The sequence below is a fragment of the Camelina sativa genome, chromosome 7 (genome assembly GCF_030686135.1).
Source record: "Camelina sativa cultivar CO46 ecotype springtype chromosome 7, ASM3068613v1".
In the NCBI taxonomy this organism is placed as follows: Eukaryota; Viridiplantae; Streptophyta; class Magnoliopsida; order Brassicales; family Brassicaceae; genus Camelina; species Camelina sativa.
The window spans coordinates 19804528-19819595 of record NC_141886.1 but is presented as its reverse complement, the minus strand read 5'-3'; the positions used below and the strand labels follow the sequence as shown (position 1 = coordinate 19819595).

The following is a 15068-nucleotide window of genomic DNA, read 5'->3' as shown; positions in this document are numbered from 1 at the left end:
TGTTATTAGATTGGCCCCTTTATTTCTGAGAGAAAGATTTTTGTCAAAAACATAAAACAACTAATAAATTTCTGATAAATATTCTAAATTACTAATAAATTATTTTTTTATTCCAAAGTATCATTATTATATTTCTCTTTTAAAAATACCACTTTTAGTCCAAAAATACTCTAAAACATTATTTAAAAAAAAAAAAATTGGATTTTTGTTTTGTATTTTGGGTTTATGATTTAGTTTTTAGGGTTTACAATTTAATTTTTAAGATTTAGAGTTTAGTTCTGAAAATTTTAATTTTATGATATTTTTGAATTATTTTTAATGGTATGTTTGAGAAACAAAACTAATGATAGTATCTTTGAAAGATGTACTTATTTTATTGATATTATGAAAATTATCTTAATATTAAATGTTTTTTAGTTGAACAAAAGAAAATTTTAATAGAGTTAAAATTTTTATAAAACAATACAGTATTGTCCAAAATTCACCTCTTTATAATTTCTCCTCCCGTGTCGAGAGCTAAAATCTTAGGGCAAAAAGGTGATATCGCCGAGGGGACGTCTAGCCACCGTGCCGCCTCCTTCTCCGGTTGTCTCTCTCTACTTCTCAGACTACTCCAACAGCTATGTCACAGGTATCACTGCCCACTCTATTCGTCGGCCCCGTCTTATATAGCTGCTTGACCTCAATATCGCAGATCTGAGACTCGGAGCTCTGCTTTCAGTGCTTTTTGTGATCGGTTTCTATATGGTTACAGTTACTCGAACCGCATCGAATCATTCAATTTCAATTGCGTCACTCTGAATCAGTTTTTAATATTCTTCCTCGTACCACTGATCTCAGTGTTGTTTGATCGGTGAATTTGACTTATTTTCTTTGTATTTTTTTTAGGTAGACAACAGAAATTCATCAGCTGCTAAGCGTGCTAGAACTGACGGTAATGACATTTTCTTGCTTCCAAAAACTATACTGTTGTGTTCTGTAGAGTATATAGCTCGGAAGATAGTTTCTGTGTGTACATTGCATCCAGTGTCTAGCATGCTTGTAGTATTAGAAATTACACTGTGTTATATCAACTTACTTTCGACATATTCGAAAAAATTGTCAATGTGTTTTGTTTCGGTTTTATTGAGTATATAGTCGGTTGTTACAACGCCGTACTAAGATCTTCGTCTCAGTTGTATATATGTTTACAAAGTGTTTTAGATATCAGACTTTCTGTTTCTTATACTACAAATATGAATAGCTGTTTCTGTTTGGTTTACTCTTTTTGGTTGTGGATAGGGGGCCGCAGAGAAGATGATTGGATCTGTCCAAGTTGTGGCAATGTCAACTTTTCATTCAGGACAACTTGCAATATGCGTAATTGCACCCAGCCTAGACCTGCAGATCACAATGGGGTAAAGTCGTTTTCAGTTGCCATTTCTGATACATGTCTTTCTGCTTTGAAACAGTTTTTGTGTTTAGTCGTATTTTAGAATTGGTTTTGCAAAACAGTCATTGGCTTCTTTGCATGGGGCTAAAATTTAGAGATGTTATCTTATGTCTTGATGTATTAAAATATCCTTATGTATTGATGTATTAAATATCGGTCTTAGTAGAGCTCTTCGAGTCGCACATTTATAGAAAGCAATGATGGTGAGTAGTTTGGATCAGGATTTTCAGGTGTTTGTTATGTAATATAAGATCAAATGTATCATATCAGTCTTAGTTATTGCATCTACTCTAGTCTGTGTGCAAGAGATTGTAGCTCTGTGACAGCTGCATTGGCAGTCAGCAGCAGCAGGTGTTGCTGGAGGTTGATAGGTTAACGAAGGGATAAGCAGAATGTAAAGGGCATTCAGGATATTTCTTGAGTTTTGTTGGGTCATGTGAAAGAACTGGGTTCTCTTGAATAATCACTTGGTTCTAGCTTTTGTACTTTGATCTCATTAAGGATATAGAAGAAATACTTTCAACTTTACAACCCATATGTTGTGTATCTTTCAACAAGAGCAGCAATATGTGACTTATGATCCCTATTTAAACAATTATCTACTTGGTTTTCTTTTATTTCCATGCTTGTTGATAACCTATTTGCTACATATCTGTAACAGAAGTCTGCTCCCAAACCTATGCAACCTCAACAAGGTTTCTCCTCACCCGGGCCATATTTAGGATCTGGGGGTCCCCCGCCAGTATATATGGGCGGGTCACCATATGGATCTTCTCTCTTTAATGGGTCGTCTATGCCTCCTTATGACGTCCCATTTTCTGGGGGTTCGCCTTATCATTTTAACTATAACAGTCGAATTCCTGCCGGAGCTCATTATAGACCACTACATATGTCTGGACCCCCACCATATCATGGCGGATCTATGATGGGAAGTGGTATGTATTTTAAATCAGTTTTTGGTTTCTGGCTATTTCTCAATCGGTGTCAAGTCTTCCAGTTACCATCATTGTACGTGTGTATAATTTGGCTACTGTATTGTTGGGTTTCTTTTTTTCAGGTGGTATGTATGGCATGCCTCCACCAATGGACAGGTTTGGCCTTGGTATGGCAATGGGTCCTGGTGCTGCCGCTGCTATGGTATGTATAACAGTAAGATGCTTGGTTTTGATCATAAGCAAGATCTTGTAAGTCACTGGACTTGTAACATGAGCTGAAATCTTTTCACAATATCTGTGTGCCATTCTTTGCAGATGCCAAGACCAAGATTTTACCCAGATGAAAAATCACAAAAGAGAGGTATGTGCTAGACAGTTTATTTATTCCCCATTCTATAATATGTCAGTTGTAAAGCTGGCCTTTATTATATAGTGATATTCAACTTGATACATTCTGTTGTTTTACAGATTCTACTCGCGATAATGATTGGACATGTCCTAATTGTGGAAATGTAAATTTCTCATTCAGAATTGTATGTAACATGAGGAAGTGCAACACTCCAAAGCCTGGTTCCCAGGTTTGTGCTAATTTTTGTTTCAGTTTGGTCTTTTCATATAGCGAACATGTACACTATTTAAATTTCTTGAGCATGATTTTCCTATTGAAAACAGCTTGCTTAATCACTATAGATTGCTTACTTGGATAGATCTTGAGTTTTTTTCTCTTAATTTCTGACCTTTAACCTCTTATAATTGCAGCAGGGTGGGAGCTCAGATAAAACATCCAGTAAGCCCCTGAAAATTCCTAAATATTGCAGCTTACTTGATGAATTTTGAGACTGACATATGGATATGTGTTGCTGTTTATCAGAACAAAATGCACCGGAAGGCAGCTGGAAGTGTGATAATTGTGGGAATATAAACTATCCCTTCAGGAGCAAATGCAACAGGCAGAACTGTGGAGCTGATAAACCAGCGGATCAGTCTAATGAATCTCCTTCCCGTGCACAAGAAGAGAACGATCAGGTTTGTCTGATGTATCTATGTGGCCACATCTGCTTGTTAATAAACTGTTTGCCTCTGAAACTCGTATATGTAACAATCGGTGTAGATTTTATGCCTTGCGAAAGCAGCGGCTATTTGTTTATGAAATATTTGACTCTGACTATGTTAAAAAAATTTAAACCCAAATTTAGAGTCTCTGAACGGTGTGTTTCAATTTGTGGTCTGTTCCAGTGAGTCGTAGACATGTTTGGGGGTTGCAAAGGGTGAGTCTGATCCAGCGGGTGTCGTAATGTCAGTCAATGTCTCGTCAGGTCGTCCATGTTGAAGCGGTCTCGTCAAGTTTGCTTCCTTGCATTTGTCTCTTTACCACTCTTTGGGTGGCTATGTTGTATTAATAATGCATAAATTGTTTTATCTACTTTGTGGTCGTCGTGGATCTTGTCTTCCTATAGAATTGTCCTTCAGGTCGTCCATACTGTTTACATCCTAATCTTAGTTGGCACCTATGGTTTGGTTCTTTGTAATCCCCCTCGTCAATTTTTACGTTAAAACCATTTTCCTAAACTTAGAAACACTAAGATAGTTTTCTGGGTTATAGAGTCTATCTAGGGGATGCAAGTGGTCGTTTCGTTTTAGACGAATAAATTTTTTCATAGGTATCCACTCATTTTTCTAAGAACAAACTGAAACGTGAACTAGCTTTAACTAAAAAGTAAATCTATCAGACTACTAAATTGCACTATGGTTAGAAAATAATTTGTACCTTCATATTTCAATTCATTTTTATGGAGCGTAATAGAGTGCCCAAAGCCTGAAACTGTTGCTTATTAACTTCTCTAGTTATGCTAGGCGCTAAGAGTTCAACTACCATGATATCTTATAGCCGTATAGGCGATGAGATTAGATGAGACCGTGGAAGAGTAACTTATGCGTCCATAGACAGTAAGTGTACTAACAGCATTTAAGGTATTCTGGTCATTCTACTTCAGTCATTAGCTGTGTCTAGCAAGCATTTTCTTTCGCAAGTTCTTGTATTGATACATTTGATATGTACAAACCGTAAACTTTCATACATAAAGGGAAGATTGTGGTCATATTACAGTCTTCTTCCAATATTTATTTGCACACAACACCACATCACAAAACAAAATCATTCACATCACGAAAAGGCAGAAAGCTCTAATAAGCAATTATTCCTGGCGAGTATAGCAGTTTGTGATGCAGGCTTCAGCGACCGCGAAATAACACTGTAATAGTGTCATACCAGAAACTAGCAAACGAGGAAGTAGTTCCATGTGATGTTGCCATTTCATTGTTTATCTGAGGTACAATAGGTATACCTATTTCGGCTATATCAAACGTTATGTTTGGCATGCTCTTTTTTTTTATCAAGATACTCTGTTATATCTTTCATAGTAGGTCTGTTCTCTGGATCTCTCTGTAAACAGAGCATGCCTAGCTTCAAAAGTAACTTGGCATCTTCAGTTCTAAAGATACCTGCTAGGTTACTATCAACGGTATCCATTAAACAACCTCTTCTCCCGCAACTAGCAACCCATTCAACCAAAATTCTTTGTTCGGGTGATCTCTCTAGGTCTAGTGGCCTCCTCCCGCACACCACCTCAAGGATGAGAGCTCCAAACGCATACACATCAGTTAGCTCATTAGCCACACCAAGTGTGGCAATTTCTGGAGCCATGTAACCAATTGTTCCTACCACACGAGTTGGTTGGAGAGTCTCGCCACGATCATGGAATCTAGCAAGCCCAAAATCTCCAACTTTCCCATTTAAATTAGAATCCAGAAGAATGTTGCTAGCTTTTATATCTCTATGTAGCACAACTTGTTCCCAACCTTCATGTAGATAATGAAGAGCAGAGGCCACTCCCTTTATTACATGAACTCTCTGAGACCAGCTAAGATTGTTGCCACCGAACAAGTAATCAGAAAGACTTCCATTTGGCATGTACTCGTAGACCAGTAACAATTCACCTTTCCTTCTGCAGTAACCACGTAGTTGAACCAAGTTCCTGTGACCTAGTCTTCCCATTGTAGCAATTTCTGAAACATACTCTTGCATGCCTTGTTCTGCACCATGAGAGACTCTCTTAACTGCAATTTGAGTACCATCAGAAAGATCTCCTCTATAAACCTTGCCAAAACCTCCTGCTCCAAGTACCCGATTCTCCTTGAAACCTTTGGTTGCTTTATAGAGGGTCCTAAAGGAAAATCTTTGGGGACTCTGTTTCTTTTCCCATTGTTCAAACACCTCTGCATATCTCCTTTGGTGGTAAAGGTATGCGAATCCGCATGCTATTACAAGAAACGTGGTTGTTGTTGCAAAAGCAAGTATAAGCGGTAAGTGATTGGGCGGTGGTTGAGGGAGATCCAAAACTTTAGAAACGTCAAGGCTTTGTGCTTTTTCTCCTATAGCCAATGCCCATCCAAGGATGTATTGGTTAATTCTAATTGTACCTGTCGACCCCGAAAAACCGAAATACATTTGCTCTTTGAAGATTTTAGAAAGATCTATAAATCTTGACAAAAGAGGCAAACTTGGTTTTGGAGTCTCGAGTGGAGCAAGAGTTACGTTTAGTACTCTATGCTCACCATCATAATCTATCCAAATATGAATTCTTTGTTTGCTCGCAAGCACAAGTCTTTATCTCAACCCTTCCGTATCATCAAAGTAACTAGCATCAGCAGAGTAGACCGATACTATACTGTTTATATCTATCCCTACATGATTATCACTTTCTTCAAGTGCTTCAGAGCTTGCATTAGTGTCAAGTTCGGCAAGGATATGGTTTTCGGTTTTGTTATCATTCGTCCTATTGAATATCCCTAGATAAGATGTTGCAGCACCATACCTCAGATCAATGCTCGGCGATATAAGAAACGCCATACCTTGACCGTAGCTGGTACTCTCTTCTGGGACGATTGCAAATACGAATTCAGTTGAAAATGAAAAAGACGTGTTTGTGTAATTTATAGGTGATTTGTGGAAGGCATGCCCCGTGGCTCTCTTTGAACTATTAGTAATTTTTAACCGTCCATCTTCTATCGTTGCCATTCCATCTACGTATAGATCTGCTTTCTTGAAGTCGTAATGCACAAATTGGTTACCTTCTTGAGCTAATGACATAGAGATTGCATGGATCGAAGCTATCACCAAGAATACAAGTAGTTTCATAGTAACAACCATATGAACATGTTAGTCTCTGGACGTTCAAATTTTTTTTTTGTAAACTCACTTTCTTTCCGAATTATTTTTCATGAGAATGTTGGTTGACTAAACTAAAAGATCATGCAGAATATATCAGCACAGACGAATCATATAAATTAGAGAGAAGCATGAGAGCTGACTCTTAGGAAATTTCCTTTCTTTTGAATTGGCAATAGATGATCTGATTTGTTTGAATTGGTCTTGAGTCACTCTGCTTATATATGGCATCATAGCTTATCTTAATTAACCTGCTTCTTTATTTATTTATTCCCGAAATGGTAATTATTTAACCGTTAAGTAGCTAGTGTCTATAAATATTATACGTCCACCGCTCTGATTGTTTATGATATTTATGGGTGATCTATGGAAAACATGTCCTATGCCTATCTTGAACTGTTTGTAAATTTCAACCGTACATGTTTCGATAGTTGTCATTCATCTATGTACAATTTTTTGTTGTTGTTGAAATATTGATAATAAATTATTTGTTTTGTAAAAAAAATTGATCTTCATTATTGTAAATCTCTGTGCTCACATTACAAAAGTTTATAGAAGATTTAAAATGATTTCAGATATATTGAAAAAGAGTTAAACAACTGAAAATTACTCTATTTAGGTTTAAACATTTTGTTTAATTAAAAATTTTTAATAAAATTTTATTTACTGATTCGTGAATTTCAAATGTAATGTAACATGTTTGTGTTACACAAAATTTTATTTAAACGTATGTGTATACCAAGTTTATGTTGACTCGAAAATGCATATTTGGATCAACAATATTTTGAAATCGCATTTCACATATTTTAAATTCACTTATGCTAAAAACTAATTTTCTATTTTTAGTCAAAACATAATTGGTTATCATCTCCAACAACACAATCTGAAGACTCTTTTTTTAGGTTAATTAGTTTTTTTTCCTTGGGTATATCAACATCATATACAAATTTGTATAACACATTGACTAAATTATTTTGATTACTATGGATCAATGTATCATGGTGTTAAAAGTACACACATTTTAAACCGCTTGTCAATAATTGAAACAGTTATAAGTCACATAATTTTATTTTTCTATTTAAATATTATTCGTAACAATGTTCAATGCTTGATGTTTTGTACTGTTGATGCAAATACATGTTTGAAAGTTATTGTTTATCTTTTTATATTGCCACGCATATTTGAATAAATAATATCTCAAAAAAATAATTCAAATTTTGTTAATTCCACGATAAGTTGATGAAAAATATTTCACTATATGTTTCTTAACATAATTTGTAATTATATCTAACAAAAAAAATCTGAAAAGATATTTTGACACTCTTTTGAGTAAAAATTTATTTTTCCATAATAAGGTTAATATTAGATCCTTACTTTAATGACTTATAAATTATAGAATTTACAATTTTGTAAGAGTTTTCTATATCTTTTGAATTCATCAACGAGTTTTTTTACATGTTATCATTTTTTTTAGAATTTTCGTACTCGAAGATAATTACAAACTTGTATAACTCTGACTACTAGATCTTTGCCCAAGGAATTGAGATGACATAGGCGAAAAAATATAATTTAATTATATCAATAATATCTACTAAACATAGTCACATATATAATTTAAAGTTTCATTTTTTATACTAATAAATATATAAAATTTAAGTAAAATTTAGAAAAATTTACAGTTCAAAAAAATTAGTATTTATCAAGAACAATTTATAAAAGTATAATACAAAATAGAAACTAGATTGATAATAATATGTAGTCTAGTAGTTTGTGTTAGTGTTGTTATTGTGTATGTTGTTAACAAAATAAAATATGATTTTACTAATAATAGAAATTAATATAATTATGGTGATCCAAAATTAGTATCTAATATACATAAACATTTAATAAAGTTTGATAAAGATGATTAACAAATAAGAAGTTGGTAAAGAAGTGAAAAAGAAGAATTAATGAGATAGAAAAAAAATTAGCAGATACCAGCACGAAATAAATGTTACCTACATTAAACTATTACCTTATGTTATTTGTATTTAGGAATTTTATATATTGCAAGTTATATTATTCATTCAATAATACGTATATGAAAACCGACCACCATAACTTCCTAAATGAATCTATAAACTTTGATGCAGTAGGCGAATGTTTCAAAATTGAATATGGAGATTTTATCTGCTGTCTACTTAAACGTAACCCTGAGACCTATTATCCGGCATCCGGTATCTGATCCGGGATCCGCCCATATCCGCTCCGAAACACCGGATATCCAGCTCCATCTCAGGGCTACTTAAACGGTTCCAACTTCCACTAAAGACCCAAATTAAAACAAACACAAACTTTTAAATTTGGATGCTTGTAAAGTTAAGTTTTATGCTCTTTCAAATTTATATTCATTTTGATCTTATTTATAATATGACTCTTAACATTAAACATACACGTTTTCTTCATTGCTTAAGTAATACATGTCCGTTTTTCAAAATTCATCAAGACAAATGTAAAAAAAAAATCTAGAATTTTATGTATTATATGATCATTCAATGCAACTAAAAAAATATTAAAAAAAGATGATATAAAAATCATAATATTAAATCTAAATTTTTTTAATCTAAATATCTATAATATTAATGATGGAACATTATTTGGATATTTGAAATTTTATAATTAAAATTAAAGTTTTTTTTAATTGTGTTTGGTTATATGTATAGTATAGAATTAATTGTAGAAGTTGTTTGGATACATGTATAAGTATTTTCATATTTCATGTTTATCCTTAATGAGCTTTTTAAAATCAATGAAATTTTATACAATATCTTGCAAAATAAGAGTATCTCTCTCAAATATATTTCAAAAATGTTAATATGAATATTTTGTATTGCTTTTTAAAAAAATGTTTAGAAAGATTACGCAGATGAATTATGTGATATTTGTCACATTCAAAAAAAATTGATAAAAAAAACTTTGAAAATATATCTTGCAAAATTTGATAACTTTATTTTGGGAAATAGTATAGAAGCTACGACGTGATAATTAAATACAATGAGAATATGAGTTTTTTTTGCACAAAACTCTTTATTAAATTATGAATCCAATAACCCTAAACTTGTCAGATTTAAGATTGTCATGATACTTATTATTTTCAATTGTAAAATCATATATTTTAAAAAAACTAATTATCATATTCATGATTCTTCTTCTAAAAAACATTTTTTTTGGTCGAGCAATCAACTTTTTTTAAAAAAAATGTCTCCAACTTCCAAAAATGATTGGAAGAACACCAAACTTTCCGATTGTTGAAAAAATCCAGTACTTTTATTGATTTTACATCTTAGTTACCAATTTTTATTTAACTGAAGCAAATTTATCCCATCGTTAAGTGGTTTGACGGAACCGTTAATTCTTTTGAGACGACTTATAACGTTAAGCGACATGAACAATTTGGATAAGAGACTTTTTATCTTTTGGGTCCATTAAAGGCCCAACGAAGAAACTCCCGCTCCTCAGCCTACAACTCTCCCGCGCTTTCTCGTCGAACCCCTTTGACGCAAGTGCTCACGAACAGAGAACACCGAAGAAGAAGAAGAAGACGAAGCAGTAAAACATGGAAGTGATTCGATCTCAGAAGCGAACAGCCTCCAACGACATCGTTTCAACTCCCACGCTTCCCCTCTATCTTACAGCTCCACCTATGGAAGTCCGCTTAGAAGAGTTCGAGCTCTTCGCCATAGATCGCCTACGAGGTTTCAAATCAAAATTAGCTCACAATTTGTTTCTTTTAGAGGAGAAATCCATCTGGGTTTTCGATAAAAATTGTTAATTTGTTTCATTTGTGATAGTTCTGAAAGGAGTCTCAGATGGATTAGCTCGTGGACGAAACCCTAACGAAATGGATGATCTTGTAAGTTCATTAAAAATTTGATTTTTTTTAGTGAATAATTTTTTTTCAAATTTGATTCATTTAAAGCTCGTTTCTTTTTTGATTGTAGGTAGATACTTTGTGGAAAGAACATATGAGACTTCCTGATGTTTCAGAAATGATCAATAAAGATATAATTTCACATTTCGTACTACGTCTTGTTTATTGTAGATCGTAAGCTCTTGTCTCTTGTGCGCCTTTTGGTTTGTTTATCTTTGTTTTTTTTACTTTCCATGTAGCTTTATACTTTTTTGGATCTTTGGTTTTAGGGATGAATTGAAGAAGTGGTTTCTTAGTATGGAAACTGCTCTTTTCCGCCATAGATTCCGGATTAAAAAGATTGAAGAACAGGTACTTCTGCCTTCGTTTTTGTTCTATGCGTCGGGATGTGATCTGGCTCCTAAATTTTGGCTTTTTGTTTGTTTGTTCACAGAGAGCAATTGTGGGAGAATTTGGATTACCTTATAAAGCAGTCATAGGGGCAGAACTTGAGGTAATTGCTAGATTAATATATACCTGAACTTTGATATTGTTACATTGTCCTGCGATATTCAGGATTGTGGTTGGTGGTTATACAGAATTCAAATGATTGAGAGGTTAAGAAATTGATCTTTGACCATTTGCAGAGTTTGAAGGAGAGGTTGGTGCTAGTTGCACGTTCACTTTGTCAAACTTCATCTGATGGTAATGATCAGATAAATCTCAGATTTCTTTTCTGTTTCTTAGCTTTGGTGTGTGTCCTCGTCTTGTATGTGGGTTTAGTTATCCTTTAGTATTAGCACAACATAGTATTAGCATAGCTGGTGTTCTATCTTTTCAATATTTTCCGGTCAGTAACTAGTCATATATTAAATTTGTTGTAGTTCGATTCAATCTAAGCATCATCTACTTCCAGAAATTGTATCCCCTTCATCTGAAATTATTTAGCAGTAAGACTTGTATCTTTTCTAATGGAAATTTTCTTGTCTTTCTTCTCCTTTGCAGTTGAAAACATATACTACAAGGTTGGTCTTCCTCTTCTTTTGTATTTGTTCATATACTACAAGCTACAAATTCATTTATCTGAGCAGTTGATTCATTTTCACCTGAAAAAGGTTCCTTTTGAAGAGGTTCCTGACCTTGTAGCTACCCGGAGAGTATTATTACAGAAAGGGTATGCATTTGTAGCTGGTAGTCAGGTAAGTCATGGTTTCTATTTCAAATTGAAAACTTAACTTCTCCTCGGTAGAGAATAGTGTCTCTTTAGCCAACTCGGATTTCCTTTCTTCTCTTTGCAGTTGGTTTCCCTTGTTGTTACCCAATTTCGATCTCATTTATCAAAGGCCCTCATTCTGACAAACAGGTTATTCTGGTTATATGAATATCTAGAAGGACCTCTTAGATCCATCACACCTTCTTAACCGGAGTTTTCTTTTTGTCTGCAGAAAATGGACAACTACCATTCGAGAACGAGAAAAAGACAGACTAACTCCAGTAAGCACAGACCTTAAATTAACTGAAGTATTTCATGTCCCCTGTTTCCATAACTTATCATTGTTCTCATTCAGATAGTGGAAGCATTATCTACAAGCTACTTGGGTCCTGATTATACTCAGGTGAGGACCATCCTGTGAAACTTTTTTATATACATTTATAGATTTGAAATCATGGAAGTTGTTAATATGCCTCCACAGTCAAGTGAGTACGCTGACATATCACTGAAGGATATTGATCAAGTTTCCAAGAGTTCCTTTCCCCTTTGTATGAGACATCTATTTGAAAAAGTAAGTTGCTTCATGGCTTTTAAATCTTCGATTCTTCGTTAGTTACATATCCTGCTCCCATGCAACTGTAACATGTGATTGTTTACACACAGCTTCGAGAAGATCACCATCTAAAACATGGAGGAAGAATGCAACTGGGTCTTTTCTTGAAGGTTTCATTTTAACCTCTCTCCGCCTGTCAAGTTTAGTAGTATCTGAATGCGATATGATGCAGATAAATTCACTTCTAGATTTGAGGCTAGACGTTCTATTGGTCAAACTTCATAATATATAAGCACCAGTTCTTGTTACATGTTCTGTGTTGTATTTTTAAGTCTTTGAAGTTGTCTACCGACATGTAGGGTGTAGGTCTGAAGTTGGATGACGCCCTAGCATTTTGGAGGGAAGAATTCACAAAAAAGGTAACTTGATTCTCACATGTTGTATCTGTTAATTTGTCATATCCGTTTTATGTGTATCGTGTCCAGTTTAGACCAACAAAAGAAGCTAGTTTCTTGTGGTCCTCAAGCCTTTTCACATGTTTTTGTGTGTGGTAGCAAATTTGAATGCAGAGATGTTGGGTAGACATTTGTCTGCAGAAACTAAGTAATACTGAGCGAGGTACTTATTTCTTTTTTTCCTTTCTATCCTCAGGTTGGCTCTGAGAGATTTGATAAAGAGTATGCGTATGCCATTCGCCACAACTATGGGAAGGAAGGCAAGAGAACAGTAAGAACCTAACTCTTCTTCTTAGGCCATTTTTCAGAGTTGTCATCGCTTCTTTATGTCAATGAAAGCGGCAATGATCAGCTTCTGATACCAAATTCACATTACAATTTCAGGATTATACCCCTTATGCTTGTTCAAAGATCATCACATCGGCTCCTGGTGCTGGGGATCATCATGGCTGTCCTTATCGACATTTCAGGTCAGTTTGCTCAGTAGAAATATGTTCTCTTTCTGTGAAAAAACGGGAAAGTGTTATTTATTATTCATGTAGTATCTGTTATCCATCACCAAAATCGCATATCAACACTACCAGCGACATTTGATTAGTGAACATAAGGAGAACATCTTTACAGAAACAGAAACTCCTTTCTTGAACTATATATATTGTGCACTGAAGCGAGTTAGAGTGCATAAGGCTTCTTAAGTCTTGTTTAGCAGAATTTGTTGCCCGAGAGGCCTTTGTCTAACTAAAAAGCGAAACAATAATACATATGTAAAGATGTGTGAATGATTCGGTGAATCCCAAAGTAATGTATCTCATGCATTGTGGTGCTTGGTGACAGTGAGGATAACCTGAAAGCAGCACTTAGTAGGATGGGATTGAGTTCTCGTGGGATGGAAGACGTAATGGACAAAGTGCGAAACAGACATTATCAGGTGATTCATCTCACTAAACCTAAAATCTCTTTTACTTCAATTTTAGCAATAACTAAAACAGGGTCGTTTTCATATGCATGTGGTGGACTCTTCAAAACTAAAGCTCGCATGTACCTTAACCTTCGAAGCTGTTTATGGTACATCATGTGATACTGGGATCAACCATCCAAACCAATACTTTGAGGAGAGTCAGAAGATTTTGAAATCTAAGACCCCAACTGCTCCGGTTTAATCTTCCTATGGTTCAATGTAATCCAAAGCATATATACATGCTTACTCTTGTTCCAATATTGTCTTATTGTTGGATGCTTTCATTTTGGATCCGGATTCTAAATGCATGCACTTGGAAAAAGCTGCGTCATTAGGATCTTGATTTTGTAGGAAACGACAAATACTAATTAGGAGTGTCAGTTTAAAGGCATGCACATGTTTCTTTAATTATTCAAGGAGATGAATGGAAATGAAGTGAATCTCTTGCTCACACATCTGTCCTCGTGACTTGCAATAAAATACTATCCAGTTGTATGATAATCAACATCTAGATAATGTCATAAGTTTTAAAACCATAGTATAAGTGTATAACTATAATCTAATGGTTTAAGATTCAACATTAGAGATATTTTCTGCAAGCATGGTAAGATTGACTTGCTTACTACTACTAATATATCAGATTTGACTACTGTGACCACAAATCCTACGGGGAGGGAACTTCCAAGAAGAAAAAAAAAAGAATATAAATTAAAATTGTTCATTCGTAATTATTTCATGTTAATACTTGTTTTTTTGTTTTAAAGAATTTTTTCGTTTTATTTTTTTTTTATTTTTTTTTACTTTGTTTTCTGGAATTGAAAGACAAAGGACAAGATTGAAGAAAATTGATAGGTAGACATGTGATTTAATGTTTCATTATGGATGTTCTTTACTATTTTTGTTCACAAAAAAATTGCCAGAGAAAGATAAGTGAATAGAGAGAATAATCATTTACGCAGGGGTCATACACATAACTGTTAATTAAATAGAAAAGAATTGAAGATGACATTGGAGATAAAAAAAAAAAAAAACAAGTAGTTAGTTCCATAGAGCCACTGTAGAGTCGGATCAGACTGCTTAAAATAATCAACTCATCCTAGAATCTACACTAATAATAAAATTAGGAGCTCGTAAGGCTGTCCACATAGGATTTTAAACAATCAATAGAAATTTGACATATCACTTATTAACATTTTATACAATTTCCAGAATTTTCTATATCAAAAATTATTTTAAACAACCTATCATGATTTGACATGTCATTCATTAACATTTTTTAAATTTACAGAATTTTTTAGAAAAAAGAAAATTTTAAATTTATGAAAATCAAAGAACTAAGCACAATATCCCACATCGGCTAGAATTTTTTTAAACAATGGTTCAGAACCAGTATAAATAAGATTAA

General features: G+C 34.0%; 2 protein-coding genes and 1 pseudogene across 4 annotated transcripts; 2 read left to right on the top strand and 1 right to left on the bottom strand.

The window, feature by feature from the left end:
• Nucleotides 1-440: 440 nt before the first annotated feature.
• LOC104701337 (ranBP2-type zinc finger protein At1g67325) lies at nucleotides 441-3936 on the top strand. 2 transcript variants are annotated; one of them, XM_019227667.2, is made up of 10 exons: nucleotides 441-631; nucleotides 889-934; nucleotides 1282-1397; nucleotides 2094-2367; nucleotides 2490-2569; nucleotides 2683-2728; nucleotides 2836-2945; nucleotides 3127-3154; nucleotides 3239-3393; nucleotides 3604-3936. In XM_019227667.2, exons 1-10 carry the CDS (start codon nucleotides 623-625, stop codon nucleotides 3604-3606), a joined length of 867 nt encoding a protein of 288 aa, XP_019083212.1. In that variant the 5' UTR covers nucleotides 441-622; the 3' UTR covers nucleotides 3607-3936. The 2 variants fall into 2 exon arrangements, with proteins under 2 accessions (XP_019083212.1, XP_010415307.1); XM_010417005.3 differs by having other exon boundaries at nucleotides 462-631; nucleotides 3130-3154.
• Nucleotides 3937-4490: 554 nt separating this feature from the next.
• On the bottom strand, nucleotides 4491-6577 carry LOC104704693 (putative L-type lectin-domain containing receptor kinase II.2 pseudogene; annotated as a pseudogene).
• Nucleotides 6578-10091: 3514 nt separating this feature from the next.
• Nucleotides 10092-14116, top strand: LOC104701336 (putative DNA primase large subunit). Of its 2 annotated transcripts, XM_010417004.3 has the most exons (18): nucleotides 10097-10329; nucleotides 10426-10487; nucleotides 10576-10679; nucleotides 10775-10856; nucleotides 10939-10998; nucleotides 11132-11189; nucleotides 11490-11509; nucleotides 11600-11683; nucleotides 11783-11847; nucleotides 11930-11978; nucleotides 12053-12100; nucleotides 12179-12268; nucleotides 12361-12420; nucleotides 12610-12669; nucleotides 12902-12976; nucleotides 13090-13175; nucleotides 13540-13633; nucleotides 13737-14116. In XM_010417004.3, exons 1-18 carry the CDS (start codon nucleotides 10191-10193, stop codon nucleotides 13863-13865), a joined length of 1365 nt encoding a protein of 454 aa, XP_010415306.1. In that variant the 5' UTR covers nucleotides 10097-10190; the 3' UTR covers nucleotides 13866-14116. The 2 variants fall into 2 exon arrangements, with proteins under 2 accessions (XP_087315680.1, XP_010415306.1); XM_087459554.1 differs by lacking the exon at nucleotides 11490-11509 and having other exon boundaries at nucleotides 10092-10329; nucleotides 11576-11683.
• The last annotated feature ends 952 nt before the right edge of the window (nucleotides 14117-15068 follow it).

Bases quoted from the DNA above. Each gene is read 5' to 3' on its own strand.
- LOC104701336 (XM_010417004.3), top strand. From the start codon at position 10,191: ATGGAAGTGATTCGATCTCAGAAGCGAACAGCCTCCAACGACATCGTT. The intron at 10,488-10,575 runs GTAAGTTCATTA...TTTTGATTGTAG, and splicing joins CTAACGAAATGGATGATCTT to GTAGATACTTTGTGGAAAGA. The intron at 10,680-10,774 runs GTAAGCTCTTGT...CTTTGGTTTTAG, and splicing joins CGTCTTGTTTATTGTAGATC to GGATGAATTGAAGAAGTGGT.
- LOC104701337 (XM_019227667.2), top strand. The intron at 2,368-2,489 runs GTATGTATTTTA...TCTTTTTTTCAG, and splicing joins CGGATCTATGATGGGAAGTG to GTGGTATGTATGGCATGCCT. The intron at 3,155-3,238 runs GTAAGCCCCTGA...GCTGTTTATCAG, and splicing joins GAGCTCAGATAAAACATCCA to AACAAAATGCACCGGAAGGC.